The following is a 19,739-nucleotide window of genomic DNA, read 5'->3' as shown; positions in this document are numbered from 1 at the left end:
GTATATGTTTAAAAAACATGAATGTGAAAATCCCCCTAGATGTTGTATTTATAGTTTTGGCATTCCATTGCTTTTAATTAATAGAGCAAGGATATAGTCTAAAGGATTGGAACGCCTGTCCTTGGAAGGACAAAATTATGTTACATAGAAAAAGTCAAATCTCTCCTTGCTCTTATGTGAGGTCTTTCTTGCTTATCTCTGCTTTGGTCCCTCAAAGGTGAACAAGTTTTACACTGAATTCCCAACAATCTAAAAGATGCAAGTAAAATGAGATATAAATTTAGGGAGATTCAATTTTATTTACTTATTTATTTGTTCATTTATTCCTTCGTTCAATTTCTATAGTAGGGCATCTCAGCCAATAACTCTGGGCAGCTTACAATTATATAATTGTATATATTACAATTAAAATACTAAAAACATTTGAAAAGAATAAAAATACTGGAAACATCCGGATTAAGAACAAGATATTTGGTCAGTTAGCAATGTAGCCTGGATCTGGGGTCCTTACACCCCAGGCATGGGAACATAGCCAGGTTTTTAGAGCCTTACGAAAATCTAACAGACCAACAGATCACCTCACGCAGTGAATCATGTAAATGTTAAATTGCAGAAAAGAGAACCCTGAGGCAACCACAAAGGGGCCATGGTCTGGATCTCCCTCCCTCTGTCAACACCAACTGGAACTGGCCCTGGAGAAAAGAGGATTACCAACACAATACCATGCCGCCCACCCCCAATTCCCAGAGATGGCCCAAAAGGATACCATCATCAAATGGCACTGAAAGGTCAAGAAGAGCAGGACGGATGTTCCTACTGGAGCCTATCACGAGCTGGAGCACGATCAATGCTGTCTCAATCCCAAAACCAGGTCTTCATCCTGACTGAAAGGATCTAGATCAGTGGTCTCCAACCTTAGTCCCTTTAAGACTTGTGGACTTCAACTCCCAGAGTTCCTCAGCCAGCTTTCCGTCTCATCCATGGTTCTCTGAAGCTGCCAGGTGACCATTCTCTCCACCACCTTCCCTAGAAAGGGGAGACTGGAGACTGGATGAAAACTGACCAGCCTAGCCAGGTCAAGAGAGGGCACACCACTATCTCTTCAAGAGCCAGTAGGATCAGTCCCTCTCTCAAAGAGTTAACTATTGCCCAGATCTACTCACACATTCCCTCCGCGAGGCCTTAATTAGCCAGGAAAGGCACGGATCTAACACACAACTGGCCAAAGTAGCAGCTGAGAGAGGCCCTGTCCACTTCCTCAGGTTCCACGGGCTCGAATGCTTCCCAGATCACTTGCAAGACATAGCCCCCACCACCTCCATTGACTCTGATATAAGGTAGGGGTCCAACATACAGTGACTGAATGCGACCAATTTTGCCTGCCAGATGTATGTGCTGCCTATTCTTCACAGCAACACTTTAAGTCAGGGCTCTCCAACCTTGGTCTCTTTAAGACTTGTGGACTTCAACTCCCAAAGTCCCTCAGCCAGCAAAGCTGGCTGAGGAACTCTGGGAGTTGAAGTCCACAAGTCTTAAAGGAACCAAGGTTGGAGACCCCTGCTTTAGGTGGACTTTGGCATTGCTCCCTCCAAGAGACTGAGTCACCTGAAATTGGCTACTGGGTGACTATCAGCAGACACAATAAGGGCAGAATAGTTATATTTTGCCACCCTTATTGCTATAAGGCAGGCCTTAACAGTGGCTCTAGCTGTATCCAATTGTCTTTGCTCCGTGTCTTTTGTCAGTGACACTTTAGGCATCTCTTAGCCTGCTTAAATTCCCTTAATTCTATCATATACCACAGGGAGTGGTGGAAACCCTGGGCAGGGAGAGGGTATTCAGGAGTGATCCAATCTAAAGCCACCAATGCTTTGGTATTCCATGCAGCCAAGGCTGCAATCAGACCAAATAGCAGGTTTTTCAGAATAACCATAAACTCCCTCTGGAACCCAATGGGTTCTATTAGTTCTGTGGGGCAGGCTGTTCCAATAGTTATTCCAATCACAGCATTAATTCTATAGGATAGCGTATAGAGTAGCTCCCATAAAACCATGTAGTTAGTGGAAAAGGGGTTTCTAGGCCTTATCATTGGAGAGAAAAGCATAAAAAAGAAGACAATTTCTGCTAAACACTTTAAAAACACCAGATGGCATTATCAGCCTTTCTCTAAATTAGGAGATCAGGTTAATGGACCTCCACAAGTCTTCCCTTCCTGAGGATATTAAATTATTCCGTATAAAGTATATAGCCCAAGTATATTCCAATCACACTGCATAAAGATGGGAGTCAATTTATAATCAGAAAGAGACCTTTAACACAAATCAGAAAATTGGAGAACCAAAACCCAAGACAGAATTGGAATGAATCGTAATTCCTCTGCACAATTAACTAGAAAAATGAGAAGATATGGTTGTTATCCTCAACTTCTCACCCCAATGCCTTCTTTCAATAAGTATTTCTATTATCAGAAGGAACACAAATTCAGAAGATTACAAATGGTAGACTTCTCCTGGGCATGCAGTTTCATTTGACCCTGAAACACAAAAATACAGTTTAATGATCCTTCTATTTTTTTAATCTACAACTGAAGAAAACGCAACAATGGAATCAAACTGTCCTTCAGATCCCAATGCATCACACATGGGATTTACCAATTTTTTTAATATGCAACATATCCACCTAACTGAAAATATCCTTTTAATGATTTACAGTGTGATGATCAAGGATTGCTAGCAAAAGATGAAAAAAGTTGGGAGGACCAAACTAAATTTGATGCCAGGGTGTGCCTTAAACGTTTTAAGTTGGCTTCTGGTGTGCCTTAAATCTGTTAGGTAAACTAAGCAATAAGCTGATGGTATTTTTACACTGAAGTGCTGAGATTTGGCTGCTGCTGACCTGTAAATGCCAGGTCAGTCAAGAATAAGGCTCCCCTCATCCAAGACCTTATTGAGGAAGAGCATGCATCACCAAGACCTGGCTGACTTTGAAGGGGTGGGTGTTCCCCTCTTGGAAATGTGCCCAGGAGTTTATGGTTTGGCACAAGCCAAGACCCCAGGGCAGGGGACTTGGGGAGGGAGGATCTTTTTTGGCCTTCAAGAGACTTGCTCTCCATGTTTCTGGCTTTGAGATACTGTTCCTGAAGCTGGGCTCACAGAATCAGATGTGTTGCTGCTGCTATGCAGCCTCCCTGATTGAGCTGCTGGAGGCCCTCTCAATGATGGTAGAGGAATTCCTCAAGGCTTATGGTCCTGGGGGACTTTAATCTGCCATCCCTGGGCTTGGCCTCAGAAGCAATCCAGTTCAATGACTACCATGGCAGATCATTTCAGGTCCAACTCAGGACAGTAGAGTAGCCACATGCCAGACATGGTTTTCTTGTCAGAGCAATGGCAATGTGACCCGGTGGACCAGTCTGTTTCCCCCTTGTCATGGTCAGATCACACCCTGTCCTTCAGCTTCTCCTGTGCCCTTCCCCTCCACATGGACTCAATCAAGCAGTCTGCCTCTGACAACTGATGGACCTGAATGGGTTCCAGAGGGAACTGAGGGATATCGTAGGGGCTTTGTTGCAGTCCTGCCAAAGGTCCAGTAACATTCTGGAATCAAAGGCTGAGGCTTTGGACAGGATGGCGCCCGTGCGGCAGAGGTAGGTTTCAGCAGGTTCTCACCATTTCTAGAGAACCGGTAGCAGACATTTTGAGTAGTTCGGTGAACCGGTAGTAAAAATTCTGACTGGCCCTGCCCCCATCTATTCTCTTGCCTCCCAAGTTCCAACTGATTGGGAGGAAATGTAGATTTTGCAGTAACCTTCCTGGATTGGGGTGGGAATGGAGATTTTACAGTATCTTTTCTCTGCCATGCCCAACAAGCCATGCCCAACAAGCCATGCCCAACAAGCCACACCCACAGAACCGGTAGTAAAAAAAATTTGAAACCCACCACTGCCGTGCAGCCTCTTAACCCATTGCTACCTGCAGGTTCTGAAAAGGATTAAGATATTCCTAGAGCACCACTGGTGAAAAATGAGAGATCACTATGACCAGACACAACTTAGCGCTGCTATTAACTAAAACATCATTTCTCCACCCTTCAGTATCACTCGGTCCCTCCTAGAGCAGGAGGCCTTTGTGGTGGGGGAGGTCATCTCTAAGGCCTCACAGAGAAATTTGTTCCACATAAAATTGCTTGGATTCATTCCCAGTTGGAACACCTGCTTGCTGCTGGTCAGTAGTGAGTTTGAAATCCCGGCACTACCGGTTCGCTATTGGTAGCGCACAGGTGTGTGCCCTTGCTTTGCAAGCACGTGGCGCTTCTGCGCATGCGCAGAAGGTTCTGTCATGCGCAGAGCATTTTTGATGACATCTGGGCAGGTGGGTGGAGCCTCCCGCCACTGCCACCGCTTCACTCGAACTGGGGTGAACCGGTAGCAACCCACCACTGCTGCTGGTCCATGTGAGATGCTGGGGGAAAGTCTTGCCCATTTATCTGGGAACAGTTTGATCCTGTTGGACCTGATGAAGCAGACCGGGTCCTTGATGCTATCAGTGCAACCACCTGTCAATTATAACCTTGTCCGTTCCAATTGGTGAAAGCCTCCAGGATGATAACTGCCAGGTGAGTTCAAGCACTGATAAAATTCCTCACTGCAGGAGATATTCCCAGGGCCATTTAAGGAGGTCCTAGTTTGCCACCTCCTAAAAAAAAATTCTCTTGATCCCACAATTTTCATCCAGTTTCCCAAAAGGTGGCTGCTTGGCAGCTTCAGAGGGTCTTATATAAAATGGATTATCTTGACACTTTTCAGTCAGGATTCATGCTGTTATGGGACGGAAACAGCACCTGGCCTCACTTGTCAATGACCTCTGGCAAGAGCGGGATATGGTAGTGCAACCATCCTTACTCTCCTTGACCGCTGAATAACATCAATAATGTTATTCTTTTGGATCAGCTGCAGGGTATGGAATTGGGTGGCTCAGTCTCGCACTGGTTTGACTTCTTTCTCTAAGGCCAGTCCCAATCAGTTTTGATATGAACCAATCCAGCCCATGGTCACTCCTTTGTGGGATACCACAGGGCTTCAGGGTAGATAAAAATCAATGATTTTTTTAAAATTAAAATCTGATTTTTTTTATTTAAATCAGATTTTTAAAATTTATTTTTATCAAATGTATTTTAATAAAATGCTTTTGGAGTAAAAATCTATCTAAAGATAGTTTTCTATTTAAGATGCACTAATAATTTAGTTTATTCAGCATGAAATAAAGTTATGTAGTTATGTAGCAAGAGGCTGTATATTCTGCAATATTGGGACTCTCAGTGAATCAACAGCAGGTCAGAGGAGGAGCCACTGTGGGACAGAAATGACAATTACTCTTTAAAAATTCTGATTTAAATTGAGTTGGTTTCAATCAAGACTTTTTACTAGTGATTTAAATCGTGATTTGAATCAAATCCACCCTGCAGGGCTTGGTACTCTGTCCACTCCTTTTTAATATCCAAATGAAACCACTGGGTGAGGGCATCCATCACCATGGGTTGAAGTATCTTCAGTACACAGATGACACCCAACTCTGTATCTCCACCCTAGTGACCCAAGTGATGCTATTGCTGCCCTCTCAGTGCCTGGAGGCTGTGGGGATCTAGATGGCAAGACTGAATGGCTTTGGGTACATGGAGCTTTGACATCTGGGACTTTGGCATCTTTAGTTCTGGGTGCGGTTTCACCAGGGATGAAATACTCCCGGTTCGGTAGCAATGGCGGCGGGTGTTTCGAAGAACCGGTAGCAAAAATCCCTGCGCCCTCCCATGCCCAGCTGAGCTACGCGATCATCAGAGCTTTTTTTTTTTTACTTTTAAAAGCATTTTTTCTTTGGATGAAAAAATGCTCTGACGATCCCAGCTGAGTTGCCTGATCATCAGAGGCTTTTTTTCTTTTAAAGGCAAAAAAAAAATGCTTTTAAAAGTAATTTTTTTAAAAGTTGGCCACACCCACCCAGTCACATTACCACCACCAAGCCACACCCACAGAACCGGTAGTAACAAATTTTACATTTCACCACTGGGTTGCACTCTTTCAGACAGACCCAGTGCACAATTTGGGGGTTCTCCTAGACTTGTGACTCCTGCTCAAAGAGCAGTTGGCAATCGTGGCTAGGAGAGCCTCTGTACAACTCTGTGTTGTGCCAAAGTTGCAACCTTTCCTAGGAGTCCTCCGGTCATTCAATCCCTAGTCCATTCATGCCTAGACTATTGCAATATGCTCTACACGGGCCTACCCTTGCAGAGTATTCAGAAACTACAACTGTTGCAGAATTATGCAGCGTGGGAATTTTTGTGGCTCTCAGGGTACCCACATTATACCACTGTTACGTGAGCTGCATTGGTTGCCGGTTGTTTCCAGATACAATTCAAATTGGTTAACACCTTTAAAGCCCCACGGTATCTGAGGATCCGTCTCACTCCAATGGGTTCGACCCACCCCACTTATGCTGGCAAAAGGGGCATGCTACAGTTAAGGAATTTCTGCTGGTAAGGTCCAGAAGAGCCTTTTCTGCGGCAGCTCCTGCCCTCTGGAACTCATACGACAAGAGGTGAGATCTGCACTCACCCTACTGATCTGACAGTTGGCATGGGGCCCCAATGGGGGTGCACCATTCTGGAGATGGCTATTGGATTAAGAGAAGATCCCAACTCTCCCGATGTATTTCATGCTCCCCTCCTCCCCATCTTTTAATTTTTATTGTTGTTATATATTATTTTATCATTTTAACGTTTACTGGCTTTTAATATTTGTAAGCTGCCTAGAGTCGCATCTAGATGAAATGGGCAGCACAAAAATTTAATAAATAAATAATTTCACAACAAGGTCAGCACAAGGCAATGATTGCACTGAGGCTTGGGAAACTACTCGAGAAACACAAGTTAAATATCTTGCCAGCACATTTTACTTGAAGAATCTTTTTTTACTCATTTCCTCATTCCACAAACTTCAATTCAGAACATTGTTCCTTTTGTGGGCGATGGAAAATTAGTTCCAGATGAACTCTCCATTGGAAAGCGATTCCATTAGAAGATCCTCAGCGCTATCAAGTTGCTTTGCTTGTTCAACTCTAGCGCTGTTCAGTGGGATGTCTCAAAAGAACAGGATGCACTTCTGGTGTCCATCCCTTCAAGTATCAGTAATACTTCCACCATTATCCCAGCTTGAAACACGATAATTCAGTACAGACCCTCGGCTGGAAGTATACTTAGATCTCTGCATCCAAAGTGTAGACTCGTATCAGTTCCAAGACTATCTGGTCCATAACAGGTTTGGAAAGATCTTCACTGAACACCTAAAAGGTAAATTAAATTTAAAAAGTTTTAGCAAAGCAGGGAAAAAAACATCCTGGCAGGATCAAATAAGCAAAATACTCTTCCAGAATATTAAGTACCCTGTAGCCAATTCGAATGCATATTTTTTTTTGCATACTTTCCCTCACCAAGAAAGGTTTGAAGAATGCAAAAATTCAACCTGAGCACAGCTGGCAAAAGGACAGAAGATATGGGTGTAAATACGTCACATAAAATGATGCTTCTCCCAATTAATGCTCATTCCATTAGCAACTGCAATCCTATTTCCAACTTCCCTGTGAGCATCACAGCCCTGGCTTTTATTCTTATCCTGCAAAGAAACTCCAATGCCTGGAATAGAAGATGGATCTGCAAAGCTAAAGCACATATGCAAGTACATTTTGGGTTTTTAAAAAAAATATTATGATTCCCAGAATTTCTCCATGTTTTACAATTTAGCATTCATCATCATCTCTATCTGTGAGATTCCACAGCTTTGATAGAGGCAAGCTTAAGTCTAAGCAAGGAAACAGCTAACTGTCTCAATTAAAGCAAATATGTGATTGATTCTCTCACTCCCACTCCCACTCCTGCGCAGACTGCACTGCTACCTGTGGCCTTCCGAGTACACTTTAAGGTGTTGGTTACGACCTTTAAAGCGCTCCATGGCTTAGGACCTGGGTACTTACGGGACCGCCTGCTGTTACCACATGCCTCCCACCGACCCATACGCTCTCACAGAGAGGGACTTCTCAGAGTGCCGTCCGCCAAGCAATGTCGGCTGGCGGCCCCCAGGGGAAGGGCCTTCTCTGTGGGGCCTCCCACACTCTGGAACGAGCTTCCCCCGGGTTTACGCCAAATACCTGACCTTCGGACATTCCGTCGCGAACTGAAGACACACCTCTTTATCCGCGCGGGGCTGGCTTAAATTGAATTTTAATGTTAAATTTTATTAATTTTAAATGGGGTTTTTAGTTCATGGCAAATTTTAAATCTCAGGCTAATTTAAATAAGTTTTTTAAATTGCATTTTAAACTGTATATTGTATTGTTGGTTTTATCTTGCCTGTACACCGCCCTGAGTCCTTCGGGAGAAGGGCGGTATAAAAATCAAATAAATAATAATAATAATCTTTTTGCAAACAAATGGATTAGGACCACTGAATTGGGTGAAGATTAGCTTTCCTGCCCAATGTTATTTATCTAGCTGAAATTGCTCTGCATATGATATAGATCAGGGGTCTCCAACCTTGGCAACTTTAAGCCTGGTGGACTCCAACTCCCAGAATTCCCTAGCCAGCTTTGCTGGCTGGGGAATTCTGGGAGTTGGAGTCCATCAGGCTTAAAGTTGCCAAGGTTGGAGACCCCTGATATACATGTTATTTGCTCCATAGAGTACATGTATGTTTTAATTCAGTTCAAAAGAACCATGGCTGTATTAATCACTTAAAAAACAAAAACATGTAACCCAGCTATGGATACCTCAACTTCATTTCACAACTCGAAATTTTATTATTCAGTTAACAGCATACCCAACTGCGAGTATGGACTTAATAAGCATTTTTTTTGAAGTTTTGATTTAGCATATAGGGTGTACAATTAGCTATTGTGATTTGTAAGCTATAGGTTATGTTTCCAACACTGAAAGTTTTCAAGAAGATATTGGATAACCATTTGTCTGAAGTGGTGTAGGGTTTCCTGCCTAGGCAGGGGGTTGGACTAGAAGACCTCCAAAGGTCCCTTCCAACTCTGTTATTCTGAATTCTGTATTCTTACTGACTTGTGGGTGTTTACTTATATAATTTATAATTCACATATTTCAATAACTCTGGTTGACTGACATAAGGTTAAAACTTCCATACTTCAAAACATTATGAGAAATAGCATCATCATCTTCAGCTAACATTATCTGCCTCAAATGCTCAACAGAAAAAACAGATTTTCACTGTTTTCCTGAAGTATCTAGACCTGGGAAAAGACCACCAAGAAACCTGTCTCCTCAGCCTCCCAAGGAGCAGGGACCAGAGCATCCCCTGCAAACTGATCAAATAGGACAGACAGATTCTATCTGTGATCTGAGCCCAAGCCACTGAGCGGCTTTATAGGTTAAGGCGAGCTTCTTGAAAGTGCTCAAAACCATACATGGCAGTACGTACAATACAGATTTAACTCTGCTATAGCAGCTCTCACTTGCCAACATGTGGGCTGCCACAATCTGTACCAACTGCAATTTCCAGGCAGTCTTCAAAGACAGCTCCAAATAGAGAACAGTTCCAGTAATCCAATGTTGACATAATGAGGGCATGAGCAACAGATGCTAAGTTTTCACTTTAAAAAAGGGGCAGGCACCTTAACAGGCAATACAGTCAGAGCTGGGCAAAGGCTCTTCCTAACCTTTAGGAGGAACCATGAATCCAGGAGAACAACTCCCAAGTTGCAGCCTACATCTTCAGCGGGAACACAACACTATGCAAAGCCAGTGAATGCTTATGTACCAATAGCAATTCTGTCTTGCTGGGATCCATGTCCAAAGCCCTCATTAGCTTCACATTTCAAAGAATGACAAGACTTGTAACAAAACTATTTACCCCAAATGCTGACAAAATCCTCAGGTATGAGGTGGAAACAGAGCAGCTTGATAAAATGCCAAGGGAAGATCATTTTAATCAATCCTCTACCCTTGCTGAAGTCCCTAAAGGAAACTAACTACAAACTGAGTATGACAAAGTACTAATTACATCATCGCCATTGAAGCCATGAACTCCCAAGTTATTCCAGATCCCATCCTCAAGAGCATGGAAATTGAGGTATCCTGCATAAGAACCAGTTCAACGGTAGCCCCACAATGAGATCTAGAAGCTCAATAAAATTGCTGGACAGCAGGAAGGCAGCAGAATCCCTAGCTTGTTACTGAACAAAATTTCAGAAAATACAATCAACCCACGTGCAGTAGGGTATCTAGGAACAATTACCGTATATACTCGAGTATAAGCCGAGTTTTTCAGCATGTTTTTTGTGCTGAAAAACGTCCCCTCGGCTTATACTCGAGTATATACGGCTTATACTCGAGTTTTTTTTTTTTCTTCTTTTTTTCACATTATACCGGATGGCGCAAACTTGGCGGGCTTTTGCATTAGCGCGGGGAAGCCCTGCCGGTGCAGTGAGAGGGCGGGGCGGGGGAGCCGCCAGCCTTCTCGGCTGAGGGAGGGAGGCTTTCCCTGACCGGTAGCTGCCTCATTTCCCTCCCTCGGCTTATACTCGAGTCCCCAGTTTACCCCAGTTTTTTGGGGTAAAATTGGGGACCTCGGCTTATACTCGGATCGGCTTATATTCGAGTATATACGGTAACCCTAACCTTAACTCCCGAAACATCTGAAACCCTGGATAATTCTCAGATGGGTCTAGTCTCCATTCTCAGTTAACCACGTCACAATTATACACATTAAGTGCAACCTAGGGTTTATTCAAACTAATCCGATTAAAACCACTTACAGCTCAGCATGACATATGAACATAACCAGAATGCACAGACCAGGATTGAGGAATTTGTATCTCTCCATGTGTGTGCTTTTCCTAAACCTGAATAATGCTGGCTTGGGTTGACAGATACCAGGCAGCATCATAGTTTTGTTTTGTTTTTACCAAGTGATCTGCTTTAAAAAATATGTAAGGTAAGAATTGTATGTACAGTAGTTTAACATTTGCTTTGGTTTTGGTATATTATGGTATACTGCTTCAAAATTTTCTCCTAATATGGAAACTTGTACATAGGCTGATTAAAGAAATGGCTGGAAGATCAGTGGGAGGTTTTCCATTTCTGGTGTAGATCAGGTGATAGCAGTGACTTAATATCTAAGAAACTGCACTACCCACATTTCAGTGTAAAGTGCAGAGGCTGTGAAGCAAGGATGCTAAATAAATAAGCAAACAACCATATAAACAAAATCCCACACAGACAAGCTCCAAAACCTGACCCAATTAAGGGCACAGAACGCCTTTGAGCTGTTCACTTCCCACCCTGTCTCCCCTACCTGCCACCACGGTCGCTCGGCTTCAGCATCAGCAGGTACTTCCACTCCGTAACACTGCAGAGCAAGGTAAAGGACTGTGACAGCAATATGCTGTGGAGGGTGCTGGAGGCACAGGGGTCCATGGTAACTGTCCCGCAACAGAGCCCAAGCTGCTGCCGCCACCGGGGTCCGCTCCCAACTATGCCGGTTCATCCAGTGCTTCAGGGACAGTAAATAATGAAGAAGGTACTGCATTAAAAAAAAAAGACATCTTTCAGGGGTAATTGAAAACATGGGGGAGGAAAAGGGAAAAACCTGTTATCGATTTCTCTTGTAACAGGACTGTCCATTCAGTGCCCAAAGGCAGAGAAGACTTAATCACCCCACCCCACCCCCGTGTACTTCATGCACCCCATTTCTACCCTATGTCCCTCCTATGTAGTTTAGACCTTATGGGGGTGCTGGAAGGAGACACGGAAGCAGAGCACACGTAGCATGAGCAGCTCACACTGGACAATGCTGTCTCTCAGCTCCCAGAAATGTGTGTCCAATTCCAGGGGGTCACTCCGAGGATGCAAGTACCTGAGAGGAATAAAAAAAAATGCTGAAAAGTTTCTGTTTGCAAGTAAGCTGACTTGAGCCTACCCCTGAGCTCCCAAGTTAATGGGGATCTTACATCTTCTATGGCTTTCTGACAGGTTGGCTCATTTATTTTTAATAGGAATAACTTTTACTTGCTAGAACAGATGTATTTATTTTTGAAAATTATCATGGATCTGAAGTTGTTGCTATAATATATAATTACAGTTATATAAAGTTATGATTTATAACTTATGATTTATAACCACTCCCACACCACCTTATAGTTCAATATATAACATTATTTAGCTAATTCATAAAAGCAACATAGCAACCCTTTGAAGTTACAACAGACCAGAAAAAGAGGAGTTAGGATTGGGTCCCCTCCATGGTAACATGACCCTAACCTTAGGCACTCAGCAATATGGCCACATTCATGGCCATTTGCAGCGTTCTAGGGTCACATGCCCATGTTTTATGATGGTTTTGCAAAAAACCAGCACGTATATCCAGTAAATTGACATTTATGACTGCTGCAAGCACCACAAAAAATGTTGTAAAATTGAGTTGGTTAGAGGGCCCAACCCATTTTACGAGCATTGAAACATGACTATAGTGGGCAGGCTCCATTAAGGTTGTATGTTGAGGATTACCTGTATTAGAAAAAAGAAATTGCCATAAGGCCAGGAAAGAATTTCCCTTCAGGTCAGCTTTGCTAATCACTAGGGAAGAAACATGGGACGCGGTGGCTCAGGGGCTAAGACAGCTGAGCTTGTTGATCGAAAGGTCGGCAGTTTGGCGGTTTGAACCCCTAGTGCTGCCGTATAATGGGGTGAGCCCCCGTTACCAGTCCCAGCTTCTGCCAACCTAGCAGTTTCGAAAGCATGTAAAAATGCAAGTAGAAAAAATAGGGACCACCTTTGGTGGGAAGGTAACAGCGTTCCGTGCGCCTTTGGCGTTGAGCCATGCCGGCCACGACCATGGAGACGTCTTTGGACAGCGCTGGCTCTTCGGCTTTGAAACGGAGATGAGCACCGCCCCCTAGAGTCGGCAACGACTAGCACATATGTGCGAGGGGAACCTTTACCTTTAGGGAAGAAACATCTCTTCCCACACCACCTTACAGTTCAACGTACAGTACAACAACATTCAGCTAATTTATAAAATGCTCAGAAGCTATTTACAAACATAATCATTTGGTTCAGATCCCACTTCATCTCAAGGAGGAACATATAGTATACATAGCAATCCTCTCCTACTTTATCCTTCCCAGAACAGTTAGGTAAAACGATGGACTTAAAGCTCCCCAATATTATGATGACTGAATAGAGGTTTGAAGCTGGCCCTGCAACGTAGAATGTTTTGCCCAATTCTGCTTTCCTTATCTAGAATCAAGGTAAGGAAATTTAATTGGGAGGAGAGGGGTCGGACAGATAAAAAGCTACACTTTAGGTTCTTCATAGAATTTCAAGTTTTTTTTCCAGAACTATTATTTGAAAGTTCAGCTGGACTTATGCCTGTATCCTACTTCATGAAAATAAACTTGGCTGTCCAAGCTTAACTTTTTTTTTTAATAGAGTCTGAGGTCTCTGCAGGTTTAGGAGATTCTGCCAAATCCCACTAAATTCTATATTAAACTTAATTTACCTAATGACTATGTGCACTGATATTTCTTACAGCCTGAAACGGCTTAGGGAATTCACATCACAAGATGCAGAAAAGACATTTGGCTTACATGATGTTCATAGTTTAGATCTCCTGGGCTCAGAGGCAATGAATAACAATTGTTCAGAACTCAAAGCGGACAAGTGTAATCTTCCTGTTCTATTTATGGACTTCCTGAGAAAACCTAACCAATATAAGAATGAATGAGGGCTTTTTCTAATCCACAAGTTCTTTTGGGGTTCCTGAATCTTACAAGGAAGTCTTGTATATTAAGATGATTTAGCACAGTTGGAACTAAAGAATCAGATGTTCATAAGGGATAAAGTGCATTATAATTTAAAGCTAATGGACCTATGACCTAAACCAGGGGTGTCCAAAGTTTTTTTGGTGAGGGCCAAATACAGAAAAATAAGCAAAGGCCCGGGCCACACCATTGAACGGGGGGGGGGGGGGCTAATTTTTTTTCGTACCAGTTCTGTGGGCGTGGCTTATTTTGGGGTGTGGCTGAGGAACTCTGGGAATTGAAGTCCACAAGTCTTAAAGAGACCAAGTTTGGACACCCCTGATCTTGACTTTTGTTTTGTATTTGGTATGAACTTGAAACTCCCTTCATTATTCCCTGCCCAAGGGGTGGAGGCGCGAGGAGCCTCGCCAGGCGGCCCGAGGAAGGCGAGGGTAGAACTGCTGGGGTCGGGCACGGCCAGCAGCCTCTTTCCCGCTCGCCGCCTCCTCTGCCCCCTCCCTTCATTATTCCCCGCCCATGGGGAGGAGCCGCGAGCCTCGCAGCGAACCACCGGGCAAGCACCGGGAGGCGGCTGGAAAGGGCCATATTCAATTATACTTTCAGAATTTGCTGCGGGCCAATAAAAACTGACCCGCGGGCCGCAGTTGGCCCGCGGGCCGTAGTTTGGACACCCCTGACCTAAACCAATCTTCTTCAATCTGCTTTTCTTCCAAGTATATGGGGGATGCAATAGCCAGAATTCCTAACTAGTATGACCAAATACTGGGAGTTCCACATTTTGAAAATGTCAGGTCCACCTGACCTACCCATCCCTTGATTCAGCAACTACTTTTGCTGTAGTAGAGGTTCTCTTTGAGTGGGAAATGCCAAGCTGCAGGAAGTTGGTTTTGCTGATTCTAAGCAACTACTTACTCCTCATACATCCAGCCTACCCTTCGTAACTACATATCCTGATCCCAATGCGTATTACCTGTGGCTCACATTGATGATGTCTCTTATCCGCAAATGCTGTTCTTCTACCTTTCCAGCCAGATACAGTGCAGCCATAGCTACCAAGTAAGGATCATATGGCTCCAGAGGCACCTCCATAAAAAATCGGTGATAAATGGTGCACGCTGTAGCAATGGGGACAGAGCGCAGGCTTAACTTCACACCTGTTAGCAGAAAGGAGATTCAGCAAGGAAACTCTAGCCCTCCCATTAAAGAATAAGGAAGAATCAAGACACAACTTCTTGACTCAGTGATGACCCGACCACAAGCAAAGAAGGTAAGATAAAAGCCCCATCTACACAAACCTCCCTGAAATTAATGGAAGTTGACAAGATCTGTCCTACTTGCAGAACTCTCAAAGCTGTTTAGGAATGGGAGACTTGAGGCCATGTGGCCTCAACAGCCAAACAACACAGCTAAGATTCTGGGAAAATTGGAGTTGTAGAGGTTCAGAACCCAAGTATTTTTATCCTCTTCCTCCATCAGAAATAAACCAGTTCCCATTTTCTAGAATTCTCAGAAATAAATGCAAACACACTGAAAATGTCTGCATATGTCTACTCAAGTATAAGACATGATTAAAACTAAATAAGAAATAGAGTAAGTCATATCTATTTCACACTACTTCATGGAGCCCACCAATCTAACATCTTGCATTGTTTTTGACTTTAGGCCTAAGACCCCCCTAACTCCAAGTGCCTCACAGATTACCACTTTCTCCCAATACATCAATTCCCTTTTCATAGGAATTGGACATTACTAACGATATTAGTAATTAGTGATATTTTAATCAGCAGTAGCAACTCTTAGCTCACCTGCTTCCATGATGAACCTACAGACTTTGAAGTGAATCCTGACATTTGCAGATAACTGGCTGGTTTCCTGCAGTCTAATGGGATTCATGGATGTTGGTAAGTCTCAGAGGATCTGCATAAGCAAGAGAAATAGGTAGTCAATTTAGGAAACACTCTTCCTTTACAAAACTTCTATTATTCTCTCTACAAACAAAACTCTCCTCGCAAGTTGCTATTAATCATATTTTATTTGGTTCCACTTTTTAACTGAAATTCAAACACTAGCTACCCATGTTTTCTACTCCAGGGTGAAGACAGTCTAGGAACAGTTACATTTTCTCAGTAAATTGAAGGATGCTTGTAGAGGAAAGATCATAGATTTCCATCTTCTTATAGGACCAATTACAAATTTGGGGCAGGAGCACTATAGAACTCCTGGGCGCTAGCATTCTCAACTCTATTAAGCCTGTGGAATATTAAAACTTAAAATACTGCCTCTGAAAACTTCCCAATATTCCTTTGAATCTACATTTAAGGGTATGGGTGAACAGTACAGCAAAATGTTTTACACAGGGATATTTGGCAGAAGTGGACCAAAAGTAACATTGTAATCCAACAATGGCCCTTTAGTCTGTTTTTTGGGGGGGGGCTGAGGGATTGCAGACAATGGCTGAATTGATGCACAGTCTGATGTTATAATGTAATTAATTGATTCATTTATTTAAAGGCTACTGCAAGTGTGCTATTAGCTCTGCACACAAAAATAGCAGTGTTAATTTGTAAGGGGATAGGTCCTCAACAGTAACAATGAGAAAGATGAAGAGGGGGGAAGAAACACAGAAAGATCATTATGGGCAGCAAAGGTAAATACATCAAATGAGTTCTATAATACTGTAGGCATTATACACCATAAATGAGTATAGGAAGTTCCTCTTCTAACAGGTGTGTGTGTGTATTACAAAGATAATTGTATTTTCATTATTTACAAAATCCTGAGAATGAATTATTGGGGGAGAGGCGGCAAGATGGGAGGCAGATCATGTTATAACAGATCCATAATATATTTCATAATAACAGAGTTGGAAGGGACCTTGGAGGTCTTCTAGTCCAACCCCCTCCCAGGCAGGAAACCTATGGAAGTGTTCTTCAATCTGGGGTCCTCCGCGTCCCATTGAAATGAACTACCATGATCCTTAGACAGAATGAACAACAGTCAGTTTGGCCGGGATACATCAGCGTCGCCATCCTCAACATCTGAACGGCACCCTAGGGGCTAACGACACCCCCAACCTCTTGGGCACCAGGGACCGGAGGGGACGTGGTCTTGCGTGCTGCCTGCACCCCACGGATGGGGCTTCGCTTGTTTGCGCGGACCGGTTGCTGGGGTGCCACGGACCGGTGTCGATCCTCGGACCGGGGGTTGGGGATCCTTATCCTAGGGTGACCCTCCTCCGCCCACCACCATCTTTCCAGATCTGGTGGGTCTATTCAGGACCGGCCAGAAATCGAAACTTTCGCGACGTCATGAATTTGGCTCCCCTTGCAAGAGATGATTGCATCTGATCTCACCTACGCTCGGCCACTAGGCTGGCGGACGATTTGAGAGCCGGGAAGCCCCGGGCACGAGCAGGCGCCGAGCCCCTTCCTGCTCAGTCTGTGTCCTGGGGGTCTCCTGGCGACTCGTGCCCGGTTCACAGCCACTCCCAGGCCACCCTCGGGCATGTTTCCCCCGCCTTTTGTTCTCTACCCTTTAACTCGGCTTGAGAGAACCAGACCGGGGAGTCCCTCTCGGTAGTGGCGTTGGGCCTTCCTCCGGCTTCGACGGTCACCCCCAAAACGCCCGGGACGAGGCACAAAGCAGAGCCTCCCCCACTCCGCCACCGAGACACAGAAGCAGCAGCGGCTGAACGAGCCGAGCGGCCACGTGGACCGTCACGTGAGAAAGGCCAGCGCTGCCCCGTTCCACGGAGAATTGCGTTCGGCGCGCCACTAATGCGCATGCGCAGTGCTTCGCAGAATCGATCAAGGGATTGGGGCCCGTCTTGGTCTTTTGTTTTTCTTTCCTTTTCGCATCGTACACAGTGGGAATGGTATTGTGAATACTACTGCAAAAACATTTCATTACAAATAGCACTATTGTAAAAACTGACTGCTGAACCAAAAACCATTCCTTGGTTGTGTGTTTTGTGCATACAGGGGGGCGTGCATAAGCGCACCTGCGTACTGTCCCTGACCTAATACTCATTTTTTACTTACTCTTTTCATGTATCCAAATTATGTTTACACTTTTACCTGTTATCTTATATATGATTGACAAAATAAATAAATAAAAATAAAAACAGAGCTTACAACTTAAATGGGGTGTTGTTGGGAAAATCCTGCCAACTGTGCTTAACCAGTCAACTTTGTTTAAACAAGTGATAAATCATGATCATAATCATAAAATACATTCATCATAATCGATAGTCATAGAACCTTTCGCCGCGAGCTTAAAACTCACTTATTCATCTGCGCTGGACACTCGGCCCCAAAGCACGAATATAAACAGTTTATATCCAGAATGCGAAGGGTAAATATTTTCACAGCCCTCTTTGACCTCACTTTGGGGGCGTGGGGGGAAGAGAATATTCCATAAGTTGGGCACCAGGGCAGAGAAGGGCCACCTTGACAGGACCCACACCACAGCATGTCTCTTGCAAGATCTGATGGGATGGGCAGATGTAATGAAAAGAATTAAATTTTAAGTGGTAATGTTTTTATTTCTCTTTTATTGTTAACTCACTTGAGTGCCATATGGATGGACAGACAAGTAGACAGAATATACATGGTACATTTTCTGCAACAAAATTTCGGCCACATCCAAATAAAATAAAGGGAATCAATGGGCCTCTGTGGCTCTGTGGCTCAGACTGCTAATGCAGTCTGTTATTAACAGCAGCTGCCTGCAGCAGCTGCCTGCAATTACTGCAGGTTCTAGTCCCACCAGGCCCAAGGTTGACTCAGCCTACCATCCTTTATAAGGTAGGTAAAATGAGGACCCAGATTGTTGGGGGCAATAAGTTGACTTTGTATATAAATATACAAATAGAATGAAGACTGTTGCTAACATAGTGTAAGCCGCCCTGAGTCTTCGGAGAAGGGCGGAATATAAATGCAAATAAAAAAAAATTAAAGGGCTATATCTGAATCGATAGTCCTGCATGCAAGGGGCGTGCATAAGAGCACCAGCATGCCTACTGTTATGTATCTTTAAATATTTGGGCGGGAAACAAGCACGTTGCTGATTGGTTGAAGCCGCCGGGTGAACTGTATATAAGAAGAGGTTTTTCCCCAGTTTAGTTGCTGGGTTCACCCTATATTAAAGAGCTGTTGTCACTACCCTGGTCTCCAGCCTCGTTACTTCCCGAACTTAACACTAGCGACGAGGATGGGATTCCGAGGCTAAGGAGCACCAGAACCGAGCTGAAGCACAGAAGAACCGAACCCAGCAAGCCCAGGGCAGAAACGCGGAGATGGCCAGTTACACTCCGCCCGCGCCGTTTGACCCAGCCAGAGAAATGGGAACGTACATGACCCGTTCCGAAAGCTTCCTAGAAGCAAACGAACTGCAAGGAGTTCCAGACAACCGCAAAAGGGCATATTTCTTGAGCCACTGCGGTCCCGAGGTCATCGACATCGCGGAAGCCCTGGCAGAGCCAACGCCGGTACAATCGGTATCGTGGCAAACTCTGCAAACCCTGCTAAAAAACCATTTCGCGCCAACGCCGTCCAAATACGTGCGGCGTTTTGAATTTGGAGAGCGCAGACAGCTGGAGGGCGAATCCATCAGCGACTACATGGCCGCCCTGCGGAAAGCCTCCAAAGACTGTGGGTACCGAGACCTGGACGAGGCGCTGCTAGAGCAACTCATCCGTGGGGTCAGAGACATTCGTTTGCGGAGGCGGCTGCTATCAAAAAGCAACCTAACGCTGGCAAACGCTCTGGACGAAGCCAGAGCTCATGAGATGTCCACCCAAGCGGCGGAAACCCTGCAAAAGCCGCTCACGCCGAAGGCGAGCACAAAACCAACCCCAGTACACCACGAAGAGATCCAGACCGAATCAGACGGTGAGGATGAGGAAGGGGT

The 19,739-nt window shown here is 44.3% G+C and overlaps 1 protein-coding gene across 4 annotated transcripts; it reads right to left on the bottom strand.

The window, feature by feature from the left end:
* Positions 1–1,543: 1,543 nt before the first annotated feature.
* On the bottom strand, positions 1,544–17,572 carry CCNQ (cyclin Q). 4 transcript variants are annotated; one of them, XM_058172535.1, is made up of 6 exons: positions 17,183–17,572; positions 15,635–15,746; positions 14,800–14,983; positions 11,791–11,923; positions 11,363–11,590; positions 1,544–7,334 (listed from the first exon to the last, which is right to left on the bottom strand). In XM_058172535.1, exons 2-6 carry the CDS (start codon positions 15,720–15,722, stop codon positions 7,248–7,250), a joined length of 720 nt encoding a protein of 239 aa, XP_058028518.1. In that variant the 5' UTR covers positions 15,723–15,746; positions 17,183–17,572; the 3' UTR covers positions 1,544–7,247. The 4 variants fall into 4 exon arrangements, with proteins under 4 accessions (XP_058028518.1, XP_058028520.1, XP_058028519.1 ...); XM_058172537.1 differs by having other exon boundaries at positions 14,800–14,944; XM_058172536.1 differs by having other exon boundaries at positions 17,361–17,572.
* Between the last annotated feature and the right edge of the window lie 2,167 nt (positions 17,573–19,739).

Source organism: Ahaetulla prasina, chromosome 2, assembly GCF_028640845.1.
Source record: "Ahaetulla prasina isolate Xishuangbanna chromosome 2, ASM2864084v1, whole genome shotgun sequence".
Classification (NCBI taxonomy): domain Eukaryota; kingdom Metazoa; phylum Chordata; class Lepidosauria; order Squamata; family Colubridae; genus Ahaetulla; species Ahaetulla prasina.
The sequence above is the reverse complement of the archived record's forward strand: the minus strand, read 5'-3'. Positions and strand labels throughout refer to the sequence as shown.